This window comes from Chrysoperla carnea, chromosome 3, assembly GCF_905475395.1.
Source record: "Chrysoperla carnea chromosome 3, inChrCarn1.1, whole genome shotgun sequence".
Classification (NCBI taxonomy): Eukaryota; Metazoa; Arthropoda; class Insecta; order Neuroptera; family Chrysopidae; genus Chrysoperla; species Chrysoperla carnea.
In genome coordinates this window covers 71,838,366-71,863,308 of record NC_058339.1, presented here as the reverse complement: position 1 = coordinate 71,863,308, position 24,943 = coordinate 71,838,366, and the positions used below count along the sequence as shown (strand labels likewise).

Here is a 24,943-nt window from a genome sequence, read left to right as displayed (position 1 = left end):
TTAATTAATAATAATCGTTATTAAAAATGAAATGAAGTTTTTAATTATTCTAATAATTATTCTTATAATTTATCAGTTGAATATAAATTTTGCATTGACGGAACTCTGCTGAAAATTACTTATTATTTCAATAATATAAATTGTGGAATTAATGAAAAATACGAAGAAACACATTATCATCACGTATTCGAAAAACAATTTCGATGATTAAAATATCAATGGAATATTTTGTCTACATTCTTAAAATTAGGTGTAATATTTATTAATACTTGTTGAGTCATTAAACTTGAATAAACATAATTATCAGTAGCTTATAATTTGATTTCGTAAGTAAACATGTTAAAGGTATTTTCAACAATTCCTATGCTAAAAAATTCCTATGGTGTAATATTATCGGCAGAATTTAACGAGATATTAAATTTAAGCACTTTTAAGGGCTTACTTTTAAGTCTCAAAGTTTCAAAAACTTTGACCGTTTAAGGTTGAACACACGAGATAATTATGCCTATACGTTCCTAATTTTGGCCAATTTACGTCAAAATTAATATCTCGAAAACGAAAATTAATATCTAAAATATTAATTAATTTTTATTTATTTTATTCTAAAAACATTCCTTACAATTCTCCTACTATTTTTTCAAATCTGCCAAGAGAATTTTTTAATATTGAAAAAAATAGCTAGAAGGGCAGTGAGTTTTACATGCTTTGCATGGGGACATCGTGAACTTCATTACCTCAAAGCTAACATTATTCTGAGTCTATGAAAAAAATAGGCCAAATATTGAACGAGAACTTCATGACCTCACAGCTAACATTATTCTGAGCCTGTGAAAAAAAGGCCAAAGTGTTTAGAAAATAAAGCAATTATTTGGAATTATTTTATTAATGTAGCGCAAATGAAGTACGACAAGCCACTACACTGAGCAAACGTGTTACTCAGCTCTTAGCTTTTTTATTAAACTTTTGAATTTTATATTTTATGTAATGGGAAATGGTCCAATATTAAGACTTGTAGATAGTTTGTAACGCATCAGATGATTCGCAGATGAAAAGTTGCAACCTTGTAATGATATAACGTATCAGTACTGTAATAGACAAACTAGAAGTAACATAACTAGAAAAACAAAATATGATTCGAGGTGTTAACAAATCTTAAAAGCTTTGTAGTTTTCTCAATAGCGCGCTTTGTCAAAGCTGTCGGGCTAATTAAGGCCTATGCCTACACAAACTAGTAGTGCATATATTTGATTTTATATATTTGAGACATGCGCAAATCTTATTGGCGCGAAAACATTAATAAAATAAAAACGTTTTATCAAACAACAATGTGATGGCTTGAGTTATTGTTGACACGCAAAAATTAACTCGTAAATTCAATATTTTTATACAGAACACAAAAAAGAAAAAAATATATATTAAAAAAAATTAAAGTGAGAAAATATCTAAAATAAACATTTACTTTTTGATAATGCACCGGCTGCCTTTTAAAAAAGACTGTTTGCACATGTAACGACATAATTAACACACACAATTTTCCTTTTCAAACTTAAATCACAAATAAAAACTTAACAATTGAATACAAAAACAATTATAACAATTAATCGATAAAAAAAACATTTTATTTAAAAAAAAAATCAATAATAAAATTTATTAACACTTCACATTTTCTTTGAAGAAAAAAACACGTAAGAACGACCACCAATCAGCTGTAACTGACTAAACTCAACATTTGAACAAAAAGTCATATGAAAAACTCAATTCAAAAAGTATATATCCTTTGCTCACTTGATAGAAATTGATATCAATTGATTATAAGTTTTTATCAAAAACATTTTTGCACAAGTCACACACGAAGAGTTTAGTAAGTGAGTTAATATCACAGCTACAGGTAAAGTATTATAAGACACTTATGTTGACTATCTCTCTAAGTATTTTATAAAACTCTTAATACGGTTTTGTGTAATAATTGAAATCAGTTGTAGATATCTATAAATATAATAATCATAATAATATAAAAAGTAAATACAATTCATATATCACCTTCAAATGTGAATTGTTATTTTGTTGCTCAGTTCAGTTCAAAGCAAACCAATGATATTGTTTTATCAGTGAATTGTTGTTGAAATGTATGTACATATAGTCTAAATACCTGTATCGTACATTTATTATCTTTTAAATTCATTTATTTAAAGTATAATTCGTATAAAAATACCATTTTTTGGAGTCGGAAAATAATTTTGCTTTACGAAAACCGGTAACATAGAACAGAACTATTTGAACAAGATTCAGTAGGGGTTGAATAAATAAAAGGATATTAAGGGGTTCTATCTAGTTGCGAGCCCAAAAAATACTTTTTTTTATGAGATTTTTTTTGGGAAAACCATTTATTTTACATAAATATAAAAAATTTATACATTTAGGACATTTTTTTTAATTTTAAGATTCTGTTTTCCGATTTAAAAAATTTGATATTGTACTGCTTCTGTAGTCGATCTTATGGAGTTTCCCAAAAAAAAAAGTGGCCAGCGGTGAGCGCCATATCTCTGGTTTGGATTATTCAAAATGAAAAATCCAGATAATTACTTTGGTCGATTGGTGAATACAGATATTAATCTAATAAAATAGTCAAAACTGACAAAAATTCGCCTTCCAAAAACTAAAAAAAAATTTAAAATTCTTCAAACAATTTCCAACTTTAAAGTGGTCTAAAATATTGAAATAATGTTCAGAAATCTTATTCCTTCGATTAATAGCTGGCAACCGATCAGTCGAGTCGTTTTGGAGAAATTTTGCTCATTGACTTTGGAAACGCTGTTTCGAGAAAAACGCGTTTCAAGTTTCAAAAGGTTTACACTTAGTTAATTTTTTTTTTATGCATTTATCTTCGTGAAAATTTCTTAGATCAATTTGAAATTTTCAGAGAAACTTAAATATATGTACATTCCGGAAATGTAAAATGGAAAAAAGTCGATTCTTTGAAAATTCTTACTGGATATAACTCGTTAAGAAGCCATTGATAAATGGGGGTTGCAACTCCGGTATCTGGCGATAATAGTTTATACTAGTTAAAACAGGAAGTGGACCCGTTTTCAGTAGCTCGAAGATAGACACCAGGTTACTTACCATTTATTAATAGTAATTTGGAAAATATTGTTCAATTGTATGAACGAACTGTATTAATAAATGCATACCTAGATTAGCTAATAAAACTTCTCTTTTTACCGTGTTTATTTAAAATCGCTCTGACAACCCAGATTCTTAGGGACTGCACGTAAATACGATGTTTTGATGAACTTAGTAGGTCTGTCGGTCTGTTTCGGATTCGGATTCAGATGACTGTCCGGTTTTTTTAATGGCGGAAGGTTAAACTCCTCTGTAATTCTGTTTCTTAACTTTGTGAATTTGGCTTTGAACCCTCTATTTGGTAAGTTGTTATAGAGATTTGTCAACATGGACCTGGTCCCGATTGGATCGAGACTGCATTCATCGAACACCTCCTTTTGGAAGTCTGCGGTGACACTTTTGTTGATAAAAATAGAGATAAATGTATTTTAAACATAGAAAGTTTCCTATTGCTAGGTCGAAATACAGCCACGCGTTAATAGATTTAAAAAAATTGTATTTTGTTACTCATTTAGCAAAAAAGCTTGTTTTTTTGTTTTTTTTAAAAATTTTTTTAAGTATAATATTTTAATAATATTTAAGCTTGCTTATGACTGCCACATCGACTGCAGTTTTCTCAAAAATATATAGTTTCTAGAAATCATATTCCTCATGGTTTTCTACAAATTGTCCTCCAGGTGGTATCTTGTTTTACAAAAAGCATTATTTTATAGACCTTCTTACTTGAAATACAGTGTAAAAATAAAATTTTTTTTTAGTATAAAGTCGAACAAGGTACACAACAGCAACAGCAACGCAACAAACTCATCAGGTTTTGAATTGTTTAATACATATTTGGAATAAAACATAATAAAAAACAATAAAATATATATAAATAGTCCTCATACCTGTTATTTTATACCATGTATATATGAAATATGCATAGTATATTAAGTTTCGTCCCAAGTTTGTAACGCTTAAAAATAATGATACTAGGAAAAAAATTTTGGTATAGGTGTTCATAGAATCACCTAATTAATCCATTTCCGGTTGTCCGTCCGTCCGTCCGTCCGTCTGTGGACACGATAACTCAAAAAAGAAAAAAAATATCGAGCTGAAATTTTTACAGCGTACTCAGGACGTAAAAAGTGAGGTCAAGTTCGTAAATGAGCATCATGGGTCAATTGGGTCTTGGGTCCGTAGAACCCATCTTGTAAACCGTTAGAGATAGAACAAAAGTTTAAATGTAAAAAATGTTCCTTATAAAAAAATAAAAAACTTTTGTTTGAAACATTTTTTTGTAAACATCACTGTTTACCCACGAGGGCGTTAATTAGGTGCACATTTTATAGTATGTATTAATATAATTAACTCAGTGTTTGTTTTCACTTGTTTTTTTTTTATTATAAAATCATCAACATCAAGTAAAATGGTTGCAAGTAAAAAACAAAAAACCTTTTATAACATGTATATGAAATATACCAAGTTTAGTCCCAAGTTTGTAACGCTTAAAAATATTAACATTGGTCAATTGGGTCTTATAGGTCCGTAGGACTCATCTTGTAAACCGTTAGAAATAGAATTTATAAAATTTATAAAATCAAATTCAAACTGTGATTATATTTCTTTGTATCATAATAATTTTAATAACAGTAATTGAAAATTGAGTTTTTTTCTTTTATATTGTTTTTGATTACTTTGATCTTAGTGTAGGTACGTAATCTGGAGAAAGTCATCCCTTTTAATGAAGTGCACAAATAATTGGTTTTCTTTCTAATTGTATCAAGAAAAAAAAATTGAATGATGGAAAAGTTTTTAACGAACTGTGTATTTAAAATAAGAAAAATACTTTGGAATATGAATAAATAAAAATACATAAATAATACATTAATATCGATTTAGAAAATATTTCTAACGATTTGGGATTTTCCTTGACCTAAGAGAGTCCGGTTCCTAAAATGGCCCATAGTAATATCAAGTTGAGATTCGTGGTTGAAATTATTTGTTCTTTATTTTCAACTTTGATCATGAAAATACGAAATTTTTCGTTATTTGTCTTGGTTATCGAAATATCGAAAGCTAAATAATTAAACAAAATTTTCAATTTTCGATATTTTAAAAATTACTCCACATATCGAAAAATTTTAATGATAATCATTATGTTAATCATTTACAGTGGAAAAAAAAGCATTAATCATGTGAAATCTGTAAAAAAAACTTTTCGTATAAGAGATTAACTACAACATAAATGTAGTAAAAAAACCGAGGAAAAACCTGATATTTGTAATAGAACATTTTATAATAGAAGCCAAAAATTCTTAATAAATAGGGTCTATGAATAGTTATTACTACACTGTATCCGAATGACTTAATGTGTTTCGGTTTAGAAGCATGTGTTTTCGGTTTATACTTATTCGGTTTTCTCACTCAAATCTCGGATAAGTATAAACTTTAATTTTTTTTTTAATGAATTTATTAATATGATTTTTTGCAAATCAATTAAATTAATTTGAATACGCATTTATTTTGGAATAAGTTAAATTTATTTATTCATTAGGTTAATATAATTTTCTCACTGATATTGCTTGTGTAATTTGTATGTATATATATCGGGTCATATGGCGAAGTGGTGAGCGAGTCCGACTCGTAGTACTAAGATCGTGGGTTCGAAACCCACTAGGTAAAAAATTTTTTTTTCACCTACGTTATTAATTTAAGTTTGTGTAACAATCCCACACGTGTTTTAGTCACTCAAAGTTTTTCATTAGGTTTGTACAGCTGTATCACCGATAATGTCTCTTGATATTGTTTCATCATATAAGAGGTGTCGCAGCTCAGTGTTAAGCGGGTGCGACTCGTAGATCGAAGGTCTATGGTTCAAAGCTCGAGCAAATAAAAATTTTAAATTTTTTCTCTACATTTCATGTTCTGATTTATTCAAATTAATTTCATTAATTTAAATGCGTGTTAAATTTCCGCGCTTTTTTCGGGTGTGGTCAATCAAAATTATTCATTAGGTCAGTAGTGTTTCATCGTTCATAGTGGACAGTTGGTTACATTTGTGCTTTGTGTTTCACCTTCATTTGACTTCCAAACGTCAAATTTCATTTTCGAATTTGTTTCTGAGTAAGTTTTTGTTTTAATTTGCATTTTTCTAATTCTTTTTTTGTACATTGTAAAATTCTATATTACATTTAATTTGTTTCACATTTTGTCCAAATACTTTTTTACACAAAACTTTTAATATTAATTAAAAAAAATTATGTTTGAATCATTTGTCTATTTTTTCCAATTGAAATCACATTCTAGAATTAGTTGTTTTATTATTAGTGATTGACTACAAGTATTTTTATTTGATTTCAAAATTTTTCGAGCTTGCGTTTATTCCCAAGAGATTCAATCTCATTTATACAAAATTTATTTATAATAAATATAACAAAATGAATATGTACTATGGTTCGATAAAATTTTTTGACGTTAGTGTTATTTTAGATGTAGAGTTTACTAATAAACACACAGTTTTAATATTAATAATTATAATTTTTATTTAAAGACCTTCATTCATCAACCTGTTTTGCTATGTGCGTTTATATGGAAACAGTATTTAAATTTGAAATAATTTTGAAATTTTATTAAAATTTTTAATAATTACTGATTGATAAAAGTTTCAAGTATAGTTATCGATATAATTTTTGAGAAATATCGATTTATATTTTCCATTTAAACCTATGTTAAAGATTAATTTTTGTCACTTTTTGAATTTAAAATTTAACATTAATTACGTTTCGATTAATTTATATAATTGTATATTTTTTCTTTCTTAAATCATTCAAAATCATTTAAACTTTTTTATCATCATAATTATTTTTATTTGTCTACTTACAAGTCTCATGAATGTACGTCCTTAAATGAATAACTAAATAACTCTACATCACTTGAACATTCATAATATTAATGAAATGTTTTAATATTATTGTTTTAATCAACAACTCCGTTACTAAATATCGAAAAAAATTCTATCAAAATAATAAATAAAACTAAATTTGTATTCAATTGATTTCAACACTCCGCTCAATTCAAACAAAACAGATTTCTATGGACTTAGCAAATTTGTGAAATTTTTGATTTGATAAACCTTTGGTACAAATATCAGCCAGTTCATTTTTTGTAGGTATATAATCAATTTTTTTTTTTAATTCTGATCGAATGAAATGTTATTTAAGTTCACGTACATGCGTGAGCCTGTTTTGCTACGTGCGTTCATAGGGAAACAGTATGTAAATTTTAAAGAATTTTAAATTAATAGAAATTTTTTTGAAATTCTATTAAAAGTTTAAATACTTATTACCTGGTAAAAGCTTGTAAAAAAAAGTATTGGTATCGATATAATTTTAGAAAAATATCGTATTTATATTTTCCATTTAGTCCCATATTAAATCTTACTTTTAGTCAATTTTTTAAACTTAAAATTCAATGAAAATAATTCGATAACAGGTTATTTTTCTTGTCTTAAATCATAGAAAATCATTTAAACTATCGCATTACCAAATTGTTTTTTATTTCTCTACTATTATCGTTGACGCATGTACGCCCTTCAATTATTTGGAAATATATTTTGAAAATCTAAAAAACAGAATATTGTTGCATTAACTAGCTGCGGTTTGTAAAATGAATGTTTTAATATTATCGTTAAACCAGTAATTTTTGAGGATAATCAATCAAGTATTCAATAAGTTAAGAATTGGGAAAGTAAAAGAAGTAAACATATTGGCATTAAATACCATTTCATTCGATCAGAATTAAAAAAAGATAATTTAAAAATTGAACATATACCTATAGAGAATCAATTGGCTGATATTTGTACATACACTAATAATAAAATTATTTTTAATTATTTTAATTATTTATCACTAAAATATATTTATTCATTAGGTTGGTCCAGTTTTACCACCGATTATGGCCGTTTAAATTGTAACAAGCATCAAGTCGTGTGGCAGAGAGTATAGCGAGTCCTCTTACACAGGTATGGAGTTCAAAATCCAGGTAAGTAAAATTTTTATTTTTATTTTCTAAATATCATATGATAATTTATTCTAAGTAATATAATTAATTTGAGTGTGTGTTTTACTATTCACTATGAATAGCTTATTTATTTGACATTTATCTATTCCCTTCATTTGAATTCCAAATCTTAAATTTCATTTTCGGGTTTGTTTCTAAGTAAGTTTATGTTAATAAAGGTAAATTAAGATTAAATGAGCCATCTTTAATTGTTTATGCATAAATATTATTGAAAATTAAGCAATTTTTAACTTTTATGCCCAGAGATATTTTTGGTTTTTTTCAATTTATTTTACTCTAAATATCAGTTCATTAATTTAAATTTGTAAAATCGGTCTGCCCTATATCCTGAGAAGCGACGTTGACTAACTAAGGTTAGTATGATGTTTCTCAGGAAAAACTCGTTCGATTTGTTGCATGTGTTATAACACTATGAGAAATTGTGTAGTCAAAAATCAATTTTTTCTCGTTATGTCTGTCTATAAGCCAAGCGCCTCGATAGGGGACTGTATCAACTCATGATGTCGTTCAGTCTCATCTGCAACGTGAGCAGTCATCACTTAAAATGAGTTAGGTATATCTAGACAGATAATGTACGGAAAAAATGATCTTGATTACATGGATTTTTCGCCTGTGTTATAGCCTGTGATATATTGGATTGGTTTCATTCTGGGGTAAGTCTACTTATAACTGGGTTGAAAAATTGCCTAATTTTTCTTTTTAAATTTTTTTTATTTTATTTTTTAAATATATTATTTTAAATTTGTAAATTCGGTCTGCCCTAAATTCTGAGAAGCGACGTTGACTAACTAAGGTTAGTATGATGTTTCTCAGGAAAAACTCGTTCGATTTGTTGCATGTGTTATAACACTATGAGAAATTGTGTAGTCAAAAATCAATTTTTTCTCGTTATGTCTGTCTATAAGCCAAGCGCCTCGATAGGGGACTGTATCAACTCATGATGTCGTTCAGTCTCATCTGCAACGTGAGCAGTCATCACTTAAAATGAGTTAGGTATATCTAGACAGATAATGTACGGATAAAATGATCTTGATTACATGGATTTTTCGCCTGTGTTATAGCCTGTGATATTTTGGATTGGTTTCATTCTGGGGTAAGTCTACTTATAACTAGGTTGATATAGTTAATTCAAATGGACCTTCAGAAATATTTATGCATAAAGGTTATTGTAAATTAAGCAATTTTTATTTATTCCTTTTCTTTTTAAAATAATTGAATTTTTTTCCAGAGATATTTATGCTTTTTCATCTCCGACATTGTCATTTGTATAATTCTGTGTTTGTGACTTGTAAAATTCATATCCTATCCTAGAATTATCTTTTTTTATCATATCCTATCCTAGAACTTTCTTTAATTGTTTATGCATAAATATTATTGAAAATTAAGCAATTTTTAACTTTTATGCCCAGAGATATTTTTGGTTTTTTTCAATTTATTTTACTCTAAATATCAGTTCATTAATTTAAATTTGTAAAATCGGTCTGCCCTATATCCTGAGAAGCGACGTTGACTAACTAAGGTTAGTATGATGTTTCTCAGGAAAAACTCGTTCGATTTGTTGCATGTGTTATAACACTATGAGAAATTGTGTAGTCAAAAATCAATTTTTTCTCGTTATGTCTGTCTACAAGCCAAGCGCCTCGATAGGGGACTGTATCAACTCATGATGTCGTTCAGTCTCATCTGCAACGTGAGCAGTCATCACTTAAAATGAGTTAGGTATATCTAGACAGATAATGTACGGAAAAAATGATCTTGATTACATGGATTTTTCGCCTGTGTTATAGCCTGTGATATATTGGATTGGTTTCATTCTGGGGTAAGTCTACTTATAACTGGGTTGAAAAATTGCCTAATTTTTCTTTTTAAATTTTTTTTATTTTATTTTTTAAATATATTATTTTAAATTTGTAAATTCGGTCTGCCCTAAATTCTGAGAAGCGACGTTGACTAACTAAGGTTAGTATGATGTTTCTCAGGAAAAACTCGTTCGATTTGTTGCATGTGTTATAACACTATGAGAAATTGTGTAGTCAAAAATCAATTTTTTCTCGTTATGTCTGTCTATAAGCCAAGCGCCTCGATAGGGGACTGTATCAACTCATGATGTCGTTCAGTCTCATCTGCAACGTGAGCAGTCATCACTTAAAATGAGTTAGGTATATCTAGACAGATAATGTACGGATAAAATGATCTTGATTACATGGATTTTTCGCCTGTGTTATAGCCTGTGATATTTTGGATTGGTTTCATTCTGGGGTAAGTCTACTTATAACTAGGTTGATATGGTTAATTCAAATGGACCTTCAGAAATATTTATGCATAAAGGTTATTGTAAATTAAGCAATTTTTATTTATTCCTTTTCTTTTTAAAATAATTGAATTTTTTTCCAGAGATATTTATGCTATTTCATCTCCGACATTGTCATTTGTATAATTCTGTGTTTGTGACTTGTAAAATTCATATCCTATCCTAGAATTATCTTTTTTTATCATATCCTATCCTAGAACTTTCTTTAATTGTTTATGCATAAATATTATTGAAAATTAAGCAATTTTTAACTTTTATGCCCAGAGATATTTTTGGTTTTTTTCAATTTATTTTACTCTAAATATCAGTTCATTAATTTAAATTTGTAAAATCGGTCTGCCCTATATCCTGAGAAGCGACGTTGACTAACTAAGGTTAGTATGATGTTTCTCAGGAAAAACTCGTTCGATTTGTTGCATGTGTTATAACACTATGAGAAATTGTGTAGTCAAAAATCAATTTTTTCTCGTTATGTCTGTCTATAAGCCAAGCGCCTCGATAGGGGACTGTATCAACTCATGATGTCGTTCAGTCTCATCTGCAACGTGAGCAGTCATCACTTAAAATGAGTTAGGTATATCTAGACAGATAATGTACGGAAAAAATGATCTTGATTACATGGATTTTTCGCCTGTGTTATAGCCTGTGATATTTTGGATTGGTTTCATTCTGGGGTAAGTCTACTTATAACTAGGTTGATATGGTTAATTCAAATGGACCTTCAGAAATATTTATGCATAAAGGTTATTGTAAATTAAGCAATTTTTATTTATTCCTTTTCTTTTTGAAATAATTGAATTTTTTTCCAGGGATATTTATGTTTTTTTTTATCTCTTTCTTATATTTTAGGAATACCTGTCCTGTAATTATATTAAGTGATGTCAAATTTAGGCTGATAGTATTTGGGGATTGTGATTTTGTTTTTTTAGGAATTGCGATAATGTTATCCAATTTGTCATGTTCCGGTCACGACAAATTGGATGATTATTTATCTTTTTCTTCTGTTTAAATGTAACCGGATGCACTTAAATAGAAGGAAAAGATCGTGGATTAGGCCTATAGGGGATACCACGTAAAAAAAAACGCGCTGATGTATCCTACCTCAATGGTAGTGTGGAAACGGATACAAATTTCTTTTATAATGCCTTTCTTTTGCAGTGAGAATTTTGGGTTACAAATGACAATCTTGGCTAAAAATGCAACGATCTGCCAAAATTTCAAGTATATCCATCGAATATAAATAATATCAACAAACATTTAAACAAACAACAGACTTAACAGCACACGTGAGTATTTGTTTTATGTTTCTTGTAAATAAGTCATCCAAAACAACATTTATCCAACTCAACAAGATTCAATGGTTTTCGTGATTCAATATTTTGTTTCATATAAATTATATTTGAAGGTATCATAAAGTTTCAATGCCGGAAAATATAAAATTTGTAATAAAATTTGTGCTTTTTATTTCTTTATAAATTAATAATTTATTAATTGATCACTAGAAAATAAATATTGGCTTAGGATATCGATTCTAAGTGCTGTTAAATTAGTTGCAAATATTATTTTATTATTTTAACATTTGGACAACTTTTGCTTAAGCATTTTTCTGTATCTTGCGTTTTTTTTTTCTTTCGATTCAATGCAACAATGATATATTTTTCGTATTTCGTCGTATTTCCTCCCAAATCTTACAATTTTCGAAAGAATATTTTCAACAAATTTCCTAATTTAATGTGTTATGCTATCTCTTACATTTTAGGATTAAAATTGATTAATAAAGCAACCCCAAAAACTAGCTTCAATCTGAACGAACTATTTTAGCCATAATAGATTAAAATGTTGTACCCTGTATATCCAGAATTCATGTTCCCAGAACATTTTTCCCAACTAGATTAATCAGTCCCTATATGCGTAAAATAGTATAAAATGCGAAATAAAAAACCCTATTTGTATCTTCGATTGTCAAGAAAGAAACAAGCTTTAAACTTTTTATTATTTTTTTATTTAAAATTTGCACTGAATTCTTAAGATCGTGTTAAATCGATCTTTACCGATGTCATTCACAGGTAATTACAGTAAAATTGCGTTATAAAATACTTGATATTAAATAAAATGACTTGCAGAGTTGCAGTACATGTAATAAATTAAGGGCATTATTTAATACTTGAAACAAAATATGTAATTATGAATATCATGAATTTATAAATAGGAGCCGAGTCGAGTTGAGCCGGCTTCAACACAGTAGGTCTTAACAAAATTATTTACTTTCACTCATAGCACGTCGATCGACCACCGTTGGCATTGTGCATGACTGTTCTACGGGGCAGAGGCATACTGGCGGTGTAATACGTATTGTTTTCAACAGTTAAACAATTTTTTAATTTTATTACAAGATAATTACTTTAATCTGATTACTAGACTCTTTTTTTTTTTTTTTTTTTCTTTCAAATTCAATTTCTTTGTCGATATGTCCTAGATATCTTTCTTATTTCTTCCAAATATTTTGATACTTTGATTTTTATCTTAATTAAATTTTTCTTGTGTAATTCAATGGCACGCCTCACATAGTTCAAGTATCTTACAAAAGTGATTCAAGACTCAAACAGACTTAATACTCTTTCTATTTTTTATCAGGGTAGGCTTTCATTTGGGAAAGTGGGATCTTAGATTAAAGCAATTCTGGGTAAAATGTAAACGCAATTAGCAACTGTCTATGCATGGTATTTCAACAATTAACTCAGTCAATTGTTTGTTTTCACTTGTTTTTATCAAAATAAATATCAAATAATATTTTAAGAAATGCATTTAATTATTTATTTATTTCTTCATTTTTATGCTAGTGTTTTAAAAAATAACTTTATATAAAAATATGTAGAGGCTATGATTAACAAATATTTGAAACATTTTTAAAACGCGTGAGCAAATCTTTGATCATCTTGACGGATTCATGGTCCCATTTTCTTTGCCCACAAGTATACAAAAAGAAAATAAATAGATTTGAATTAAATATCTATCAAAGATTTTTTTCTTATTATTTTGTTTTGAGAATTATTTCTATAATTAGAAAACAAATTCCTTTTTGTATTTAAGTATTTTTTTGTTTGTTTTGTAAATTTGATCCCGGAAAATCTTTAATTCAATAGCATTTTCCGGGACTTATCACAAATGAAAGAATATACTAATTTTAGTACCAACTTTGTAAGGCTTTTAAAATATTGATCCTACAAATAAAATTTTGCTATAGGTGTTCATAAAATCACTTAATTAATCCATTTTCGGTTGTCCGACTGTCCGTCTGTCCGTCTGTAAACACGATAATTCGAAAACGAAAAGAGATATCAATATCAAATTTTTATAGCATGCTTAGAACGTAAAAAATGAGGTCAGGTTAGTAAATGAATAACATAGGTCATAGGTCAATTGGGTCTTGGGTCCGGCGGACCCATCTTGTAAATCTTTAGAGATAGAATAAAAGTTTAAATGCAAGAAATGTTTCATATACAAAAATTAATAACTTTTGTTGAAACATTTTTTTCTTAAATATCACTGTGAGGGGGCAAATTAGGCACAAATTATACGTGTTATGTGGGAATATCAGTTATGTATGTGTGCCTATCTAAGAGTGGCTATCTTTTTTTAGTAACGATTACGTAATCAACATTGTCTATACATGGTATTTCAACAATTAACTCAGTCAATTGTTTGTTTTCACTTGTTATTTATTAAATTTTATATCAATAAAACACTTGACTACTCAACTAATTTGTATTATATATTGTGTAGGTACTTCATGTTGTTGAGCATTACAGTAACATCACATCACAAATAATATAGGTCATTTGTTCATTATTTAATTAATTAACTAACGAATTTAATTAATTTGTTGTTAGTTCAAATTATTTGCATTTACATACAGTTCCTATGACGAAGGAAATAAATAAATATTATAATAATTACTTTATGATTCTTAATTGAAAGTAATTTATATTGTAAATAAATTTTTTTATTGTTTGATACAAAATAATTATTGGAAAAAACATTAAAGATGATTTTTCTTTGTTGAAAATATTTTTCATTTATATAATAAGCAGTATTATTTCTATTTAAAGGTCACTGCTGACTTTTCTAACCCATCAAAAAAGTTTTTGGATTCCAATCTCAGTAGATTGATACAAAGTCTCTTTCTTCAAAGTATTGGCAGTCCAGCTATACACAGAATTTGACTAAAAAGATAAAAGGGTCATGATTTTGTAACAATGATGAGATATTCCGGAGACATAATGATAGGCCAATAGAATAACGGAAACTTACGTATTGTTGTCCGTTACAGGTCAGAAGTGATTTTAATCAATGGAGGGGGGTACTCACATAATGGACCTGCCGAGTCCACTCGTCCGGTACCTGAAGCCTGGAGTTATTCAGCAAATTCCGCTAAAAATTTTTTTTTGCATTCTTTTAAGCAATATAGCTCGTAAATGCTGCTTAATAAATTAGCTTAAACGTTTCATTTGATCTAATAATTTTTGCACAATTCCATTTTGCACTAGGTGTTTGAAAAATGTGATTGACTTTGAGCAGGCCGCAAGGTCTGAGTTTTTATTCGATCGCAATCTCAATGACGGGAATCGAAAGAGCAAAATGTCAATTTCATTCAGCAATTTTGTTGTTTATACCCATGTTCAATATTAACTGCAGTTACAGCGGTTTAAAAAATGGCGAAACTTCCTTAGTTGCAAAATTAATTTTCTCAACGAATTTTCAACTTAATGAGATGCGGTTTTAAAATTTGCTTTAAAAAAAAACTACAAAATGAAATTGATTGACATGGTTGAATTTCTACCACACCTTATCTCATTAGAAGTTACCACTCTATAACCACGGGATGAAATCCTAATAATCTCTAGGAATGATCTCGGTCGATATCGTATACTTTTTTTTATCTAGGCGATAATAATTCAATCTGAATTCATGTATTTTAAGACCAGGAAAAGGCGATTTGTCTACCTGCAACCGTTTTTAACATTTGTTTTTAAAATGTTTAATGCGACATGTTTGATTATATTATGCATATTTCACATAAACAGAATTAAAAATTTTTAATCTTTTAAGTTACTCTATTTAATTCTTTCACATAAAAAAGTAAATTAATCAAAGAAAAACATACACTTTTAGAAAAAAATATGTAACTGGAAGAAATCTTATAAAATTAATTTAAATAAAAACAAAAAAATTGCATAAATAATTCACATTTTTCAAGTAAGATACAAAAAAAAAAAAAAAAACTTAACTATAAATATTATACGGTATGATAACGTTTTATAATAAATATATTAAACTGTAAGTAAGAAAATAGTAACATTTATTTAGACCGTGCACCCACAATGAATGTCATAAAATAACATAAAATGTGTCTTTTGTTAAAGTATGTTTTTAAGAAAATATATGTTGAAAGGTCGTTTATAACTAAATATGTAAAAACAAATAGTAAAAAGTTTACAACTGTTAAAAAAGTTGAAATTTGCTTCAAAAATTAAAAAATTTTAATAAAAAATACTTTTTAAGGGACAAGCTTTTATTGTACTAAAAAGTAGAAAATAATTTTATCTATAAGGCACTTATGCCCGACTATTTGTAAAAGCTTGAGGCGGTTAATTTAAAACATCAAAAATTAATCGGAACGCCTCATCTACTCCACATGCCTAATTACTTTTCGATTCATCCTTGATATTAAGCGCCTTAAGCTTTTACGAATAGTTGGGTATGAGTGACTTATAGATAAAATTATTTTCTACTTTTTAGTACAATAAAAGATTGTCGCCTAAAAAGTATTTTTTATTAAAATTTTTAATTTAAGACTAACAAAATGTATTTATATATAATATGGTGGAAGCGATGGGAAAATCAGGACGGCGCAACCTTACCATGTATTGTCATCCAAACTAAATGTGAATGCTAAATTTCAGCTCAATCGGTTGAAGGCATCTACTTCAAAATTGAATTCAAAGAATCCACCGTAACATACATACATACAACGCAAGTTAAATAAAAGCTTTTAAAAAATTACGCTTCATTTTTCAACTCTTTCGGCAGTTTAGATAGTTTAAATAGTTTGCAAATCTTCTTTTTTAATTTATAAAAGCCAAAAAAATTCACTTACTCACAAAAACTCGCTCTAGGTTCTCGATTGGTTACGATTATTGCCTTCGAACCAGGCGCCAATATAAGCTAAAACTGCAAATTTGCCAATTTTTTAACTTCATAGTTTATCTTAAGTTGAGGGAAAGCGTAATTCTGCACAAACCTTAAAACTGCATAGTACCGCTCATGAACTTACCTTTATCAATAGTCTTAAAGGAAAATAATTATAGAAATTTCATTTAATTATGGGCTCACGGTCTAATAGCAAGAGAGCTATATAACTCTGAATTGGAACAATAAAACATTATCAAAGTAATGTTATCATCATTAAACAAAGGACGTCTTCTTTTTATTTTAAAGAAGAGTTGAGGCGACTATTGCTATAGAAATAGATGTAAGTTTTACAATACAATCATAGCATATACAATGGATGCAGTTTATTACAAGACTTCTTTGGTATGATTGTAGACTAAACAAAAAATTAAGATACAATATAGTTTATCCAAAAATACCAACATGTACTTAAACGGGGATTATTTCATTTCAATATTTTGAACAGAGGAAATATGGACAGCCAAGTAATGTGAGATTATTTTTTTTGAGAATTTTCTCGCTTATGCTTCCGAGGATAGAGAAAATTTCTTATTTTAGACGGTTTCTTATTTTAAGGACAATGATTCCCGATAACGAAAACAAGCTCATTTTCCGTCGATGTTGGCTTAACTACAGCTTTGTATTTTTTTCAAGAGTAGGCGTTCGTTTGCAGTCACTGAAATTATTTTCTTATTAAATTTATAGTTATGTAAGTGTTACGAGTTTTATCTGTAGTTTTAGCTGTCTGAATGGTCTATTCAGTTGAAATTCAAATAGTTCATTGTCGAGTTTGTGTTTCTATTCATTATTTTGGTTCACGATGTCGGAAGCTCCGGAACTAGAATTGGAGTTTGCCTATCTACGTTTTAATTGCGAGTTTTTTTTATCTATTTAGGGCACGGAATTGATTTTTTTAAATTCTCGAGACGTTGAGCCGTCTCGACTAAAGATTAATTTCTCCAGTTCTTGAACAGTAACCATAGTTAAGACAAACTTTTTCGTGGCGCTACACAGCTCTTTTTATACCATGTATATATGAAACATACCAAGGTATACTAAGTTTAGTCTCAAGTCTGTCACGCTTAAAAATATTGATGCTACCAATAAAATTTTGGTATGGGTGTTTATAAAATCAATTAGTCCATTTGTTGTCCGACCGTTTGTCCAGTCTGTTTTATCACGATAACTCAAAAACGAAAAAATATATCAAGCTGAAATTTTATAGCGTGCTCAGAACGTAAAAAGTCAGCTTGAGTTCGGAAATAAGCAACATGGGTAAATTGAGTCTTAGCTCCGTATCAAAGTAAACCGTTAGGGATAGAATAAAAGTTTAAATGTAAAAAATGTTTTTTTAAAAAATTAACAACTTTTGTTTGAAACATTTTTCCGTAAACATCACTGTTTATCCGTGAGGGCGCAAATTACGTTAGAACATTATACATGTATTGTATATATGTATGTGTTTGTTTATAACTCCACAGAGGAAGTGAGAAAAAAGATACTCTGATTATTTTATTTGTAATAGTGGCTATCTTTCTTTACTTACATGATGTGAAAAGCAACAATTTCCTAATCAACACTATCTATACATGGCATTTCAACAATTAAGTCAGTCAATTGTTTGTTTTCACTTGTTTTGTAGATGTTTTTTGAACTAGCTATAAGAAAGAACTCGTAACTAGAAAGATGATCTTTAAAGTTCTGCTCCTGGTATTATATTATACACAATTATATTCAAATATTACTTATTCTGTTTGAATTTAACTACCTTTTTAATGAATTGCTAATTTTCTAAGAATATATATTTTATATTTATAGTGTTTCATATTATGTATGGTTCGAATCCTTCGAGATTAAAACTACTTTATATACATACATATATATATATATACTAGCGGTCCCGACAGACGTTGTCCTGTCCCGTAAAAACGTAACTCCAATTCATTAATACCTATACTACGTTTCGCCTGTCCGCTAAACCCATCCCGCTAAACCCCAATTTAACTCCTATTTATTGGAGTGGCCTGACCTTCGACCTTTGGCCTGGTCTTTGATAGTAGAGCTCGCTGCGCTCGCATATGACTCTAATAAATGCCTATTGACAATACCTGAATACTATTAAAAATACATAGTACACATAGTAAGTTGTAAAATAATGTGATATGATTTATATGCGCTCCCACCATTTAATGAAATTTCATTTTTTTGGTACGGAGCCCTCAAAACAGTTGTACTGGACCAAATTGTGAATCTAAACCATTCTCGAATCCCCTTGAACTCACACAAAAAATTTCATCAAAATCGGTCCAGCCGTCTAGGAGGAGTTCAATTACATACACACGCACACAAGAAATATATATATTAAGATATATAGATATTGTTCGAAACATTTTATTTAGAAAGATTAGAAATATAAGATACGTTTTAAGAATATTATATATATATTATTCAACAATCTGATACGATTTCTAAAACCATCTTCAAAAATTTATTTACTTAAATTTGTAGAGAGTGCAATTGAAGTTTAATTTGTGTATTTCATTTAAGTATAATTTGAAATATTTATTCGGATAGTAGTAAATGCAATTTACCTCTAGAGACTTCATTAGAGAAACTTTCTTAGAAAGATATAGAAGAATATAATTTTTAGAAGAAAAGTGTTTTCATGAATAAATAAATGATGCAATCGAATCTTTAAAACATTTTATATATATATGTACAAATTGTATACTGGTTAAATTGGCTGAGATCGTGGTGTTTTATTATTCTGTGTAAAGTTTTAAAATAATAGTTTCGGAGTAACAGACGCTAGTGTCCATGTTTGTAAGAAATCTATTTAATGGTTTAAATTTGTACGCTCTAATCATCTGGGGGAGTTTTCATTTGAAACTTCTTTTATTGTACACAAAAAAGGACTACGTTTTGAACATGGTTGCCAGTTAATATTTTCTTGTTAATACAATTTTTAAGAAGTCAAATACGTATTTTCTTGAATTAATTGTTGAAATAATTGATTCAAGAACACTTGTTTGGTTTTATACGATGTACACAAATATTTTTCGAGATATTTGAATTGTAATTTTGGTTTTACTTCTTGTACAAAATAAGGAAGTATTGTTATCGTCAATAAACTCGGTGCAGAATTTTTGTTCAAAATATTTATCCCAAGCTGAAACCATTTTGGTCAGATATTTCTTGATGTCTGTTCATCAACATCAATAATATTCGAAAGACTTTGACGTTTAAATTTGTATACAAAATTTAGTAAACAAATATAAATAATAAATAAATAAAGCTAATGTTGACAAGCAAAACAAAAATAAAATTCGTTGAGTTGAATAAATAACAAATATGGCCAAGTTAATCTTACTAGAATGTGGAAAAATTTTCAAGGTTTTTACGAGAAACAACGTAACACATCGAATAATAAGTTTTAAATTTTTGCGTCATCATTTTATTTGGTCATTCGTTTGACAGTACACTTTTAGAATATTTCTATAGAAGAAAATTGCCTTCTTTCCTTGCAAGCACAAAATGCCACTCGACTCCCTTCCAAAACATAAAACGTACCACTCACCTATTTTTTTAATATTCTGTAATTAAACCCACTTAGCGTAATGATAGAAGTCACAGTTCACATTTTAAGTTGAATGGAATGAAGTGAATTAACAATGTTGTATTGCTAACGATAAAAAAGCTTCCTGTATAAGTTAGAATTGTCAGAAAAGCGACCATAGTGTTTTATTTTTGAATTGAAAAGTTCTATTAAATAAAAGTACAAAAGAACATTTGTCTTGATGCATCCTGTACACATAAATATAAAGTATATATACAATACATAATGTATGAATTTAATAAATTAAATTTATTAAATAGAATGTTAAATAATTTTAGCACGAAGTTAGTCATATAAACTTATTATTTGTAGCAGTATCCTAGCATATATATATATATATATATATATAGATATAGATCTTATATACAGTGTGTCCAATTAAGTCGAATCCATATGGAAATTTTTTTTTATTATTTTTTTTATGAAAAAAGTTATTCTTGCTGCATGGCCTTAAACGCAATACGAAATAATCAAACTTAAATTTTATGCATTCGTATATACGAGGTTTGTCGAAATATGTAAAATTTTGCTCAAGAGTAAAGTATTATCAGATATCCAATATTATCCATTTTCTATGAAAAAATATATTTTGTTTATTTTCATCTCTGTATTAAATTGATAATTTATGATATCTATAGATCGACGTTTAAACAAATTGATTGTACACAGAGTTTGTCGCATCCTTGGTTAAATGCCCAATTATAAGGACATAAATTATCAATACTAATACAGAGAATAGTTAATAAAAAAAAACAAAATCTGTCATGGTAAATAGATAATAATGGATATCTGACCGTAATTTCCATTTCGAATCAATTTTTTTCAATAAATATTGTCGATATTTTATTTAAAAAATAAAGGTAATATTTTCTATATTGTGCCGACTTAATTGGACACACTATACATATATTATATACAATATATTTCTTCAACACTATATAATTTAAAAGTTTCAAATTTACTTCCGTTCGCGTTCTAGTAGTTTTTCTTTCATTTCTATATGACCTATTTTGTTTTTCACGTCACGTCTTTTGTTTTTCTTTTGTTTTTATTTTTTTCTTCATGTATATCTTTTTGTTTTTAATAACACAATATGTATTATTTGTTATATATTTTTAGTTTTTTAACTTAAATTGTACAAAGAAGCCATATGAAATTGAAAGGAGAATATATTTTTGACATTCTTGTCATTCTAAGGGGCCGTATTTAAATTACAATTCCAGTAATTCCAGCCTCTCCCTCTCTGTACTCTATCGTAGCCTCACTATGAATTAATTACCTTCCCCTCTTGAGGGCCATCTGTGTTATGGATGTTTCCTAATTAAGTAGTGTACCCGGGATTTTGTTTAAAAATATTGTATACAAGCTTTTAGTAAACAAACATAAAAAATAATAAAATGGATACTTGAGTGTAAATACCTGGTAATATTTTATTTAAAACGGTAATTCTTACTTAGATATTTTCAACACTATTTGTCATTTTTAACACGAATTATATGAAATAGAATAACTAGGTGCTTCCGACAATATTGAAAATAATTTGTTACAATAATATAATAAATTGTCGAAAAACATATGTGTCGCACGTAAATTTTCAAATTTAAAGTTTAAATTTTACGTAATTGAGAAACATATACAGCATTTATTATTCGAAACATATTTTTAAGTTGTTAGTATGATGAAAAGGACCCTGCGGCGTTTAAAGTAATCAAAATTACTTTCATAAATCAGCACATATTTCATAGAAGATTCAAAATTCAGTTTCATTTTCTGAAAAAGTAGATTCGTTAGATTAGGTTAAGTTAAAGTGGCTGTCCTGGGGCGGACACACTTAGACCAAAAGGTCATCACCGTCTACAACTCCATGAACCATACCAGTTGGAGCTATTTAAGAACAGAAAGAGTGCTTTGACGTCAACAGACCTCAGAAAGGTCATCAAAAAAAGGCTGACTCAAATGAATTTATCTCCTCATGGTAAGAGGTGGCCAGTGGCGGAGAACATGAGACATCGTTTCTTCTTTCATCTACTGCAACAGTTCCTGCTATAATCATCATTAATTGGTAGGCTCAGTCGTTCAGCGTACCAGCCACCTATTCAGTGCCCCGTAGTAGCCGAAACGTTTTTGATTATAGAGATCCTTTGAAGTGAGATAAGATGTTCGGATTGCCTACGATTGTACTCAGATCACATCTGTCTTGCTACAAGTGCGTTGTTAAAAGTACTACAAGTGCATTGTTCTCTTCATTTATGACTTACACGGGAGACCACAAATTTCAACTGATGCATAATTACCTGAAATGTCTCGATACCTATTACATGTATACATTTATTTGTTCCGTTGGCTATGTTACATAATTCATACATCTAGTATTAGACAACCCAAGATGGCAGACTAGTTATATTTTTATGCACTCAAGAAATTGTATTTTATTTTTTATCTGACACCCATTATATGGGTATCAATATGGGTGTCCCATGGTATGGGTAAAAGCTTGAGGCGCTTCGAATCATCCTTGATATATTAAATTGTGTGTCTCAAGCTTTTACAAATAGTCATCATGTATGCGTGACTCATAGAGGAAATTATTTTTCAATTTTTAGTACAATAAAAGCTTGTCTAATTTGTTAAAAATTTTAATAAAAATATTTTTTATTTAAATGTTTTTACAGAAATTTTTAATGGAAGACAATTTACATTCAAAATAGCCTCAGGCTTCTTTATTAAAATGATAAAATAAATTAAAAGCTTTTGATGAACGATCGATATTTTTGGGACAAATAATAACAATAATTAGAACATGGTTTGTGACACTTAAATTATCATGATTTTGTATGAAACAGTTATAATTAACCAGTGCAGTGGACACATCATGAAGTATGTAGAACAGGAGAACGATCGCTATAGAAAATATTGTCCCCAAAATATGTATAAAATAAGTGAGGCGCTGCAATCAATATGTAGTATCAATAAAAGCGGGCTGTTGTGCGCTAATTTCAAATGATATATCAATTTGTACATTATGCTAACAACAACAGCTAACTTCACAGATACTACTTCTTGTTGACAGCGCGACTGGTGGCTGAAAAATGAACTATAAATTCTACAAATTTTTAGGGACAGGTACGCTAATGCTTTAGTACATAGCGATCTTTCTCCTGTTCTACATACTTCATGGGACACATAAATGACATATTTAAAACATGGCCATGGCATGCATAGCAACAAGCACTGGTACCATTCTATTTATTTGAACATAAATTTTAATGAATATTTAATTATTTTTCCAATTTGTACAATTAACACTATTAAAGGTTAATATTTATAAATAATTATAATATGTCAATTGTAATAATTATTTAGTGCATATAGCTAGCTATAATATAGTTCACTCGAATACATTTACAGTTTGTAAGGTTGTAAAGAGTATTATATTAATAATTGTTATTTAAAATTGTTTGTACTGTCATTATAAATTTCCATGAATAATTATACAGTATTGTATTGAGTATTCTATGTTCAGTAGATCATATCAGTAGACTATTAACCTCAGTAGTAGACTATTAATGAACTAAAATGGTTAGATATTGCATTTAACTTACACCAAACTAGCAAATAATAATTTTAAATATGTATAATAATATAAAATGAATGCTCTTTTGTTTCAAATATTGCAATAAATTATAATTTTATTAATACTTGTTATTCTATTTAAGAAATTTCACTTTTTTTATTAGAAGATAAATAAGAACAAAAAAATTAAAAAAAATGATAAACTGAACAGAAATAATTCAAATAACACCTAATTCCCACCATTTTTCTCTGTAAGTGCTTTACTCCAGGGGGCTTTTTGGACAACATATCATGTTCAATAGAGTGGCCTATTTATTTATGTAATAAACTTATAATTTGTGATTAATATTCAACGGAGAAGCATTGCATAATTTATGAAATACAGTCCAATTTTATGTAATAATAATTTAATCAATCAACAATTATTCATATTTGCTAGAAATAAAGAATGTTTTATTAAATAATCAATGCAATTGAAGTCGCGTGAGGTTTATTCCACATTACCTATCATTTCCAACAATTAATATACAAGTAATTCATATTAATGTATATAGAACTACCTGGCAACGTCATAAAAAATTGATTTAAAGGCGGCTTGATTTTTTCATTTTTCTTTTCATTTTGAAATTAGATAAGAATAAATTAAGCCTGACAACTTAATGCGATAGCGCTTACTGAATTTAAGTACTAGTTCGTATCATCGTAAGAACTGTAAAAATTGCTAATAATCATTTTGAAATGATTATTTTAAAAATTATTTTTCATTTATAATTTTAAAAATGAAATTTAAATTTTAATTGCGCGACAGTTTTGACATTAGTAATACCACGCCAGATATTTGTATAATAATTTAAAAAAAATTTTAGTGTGGCTGTAATTTTAATATGATTTAGTTTTATAATAAACGAATGAAATTCTAATTTGCACGACGGAATTTCGGTTCCTTTACTAGCTCGCATTCAGCATTAATGAACTATTCCGCCCTAAGGAGAGATGAAATTCATCTCTAACTAAGTTAAGGAAATATA

At 28.3% G+C, this 24,943-nt stretch overlaps 1 protein-coding gene across 2 annotated transcripts in view; it reads right to left on the bottom strand.

Moving 5' to 3' along the window:
- Nucleotides 1–24,943, bottom strand: part of LOC123294670 (transmembrane protein 47) — a 348,412-nt gene that overhangs the window by 25,480 nt on the left and 297,989 nt on the right. The window contains exon 1 of one of the 2 annotated variants that reach the window (XM_044875775.1): nucleotides 1,460–1,590. The exons of the other annotated variant lie outside the window; for it this stretch is intronic. Within the exon in view, the coding sequence (XP_044731710.1) occupies nucleotides 1,460–1,516 (57 nt within the window). The 5' untranslated portion in view covers nucleotides 1,517–1,590. Of the gene's footprint in view, nucleotides 1–1,459; nucleotides 1,591–24,943 lie in introns of those variants that run through there. 2 annotated transcript variants of the gene reach the window in all.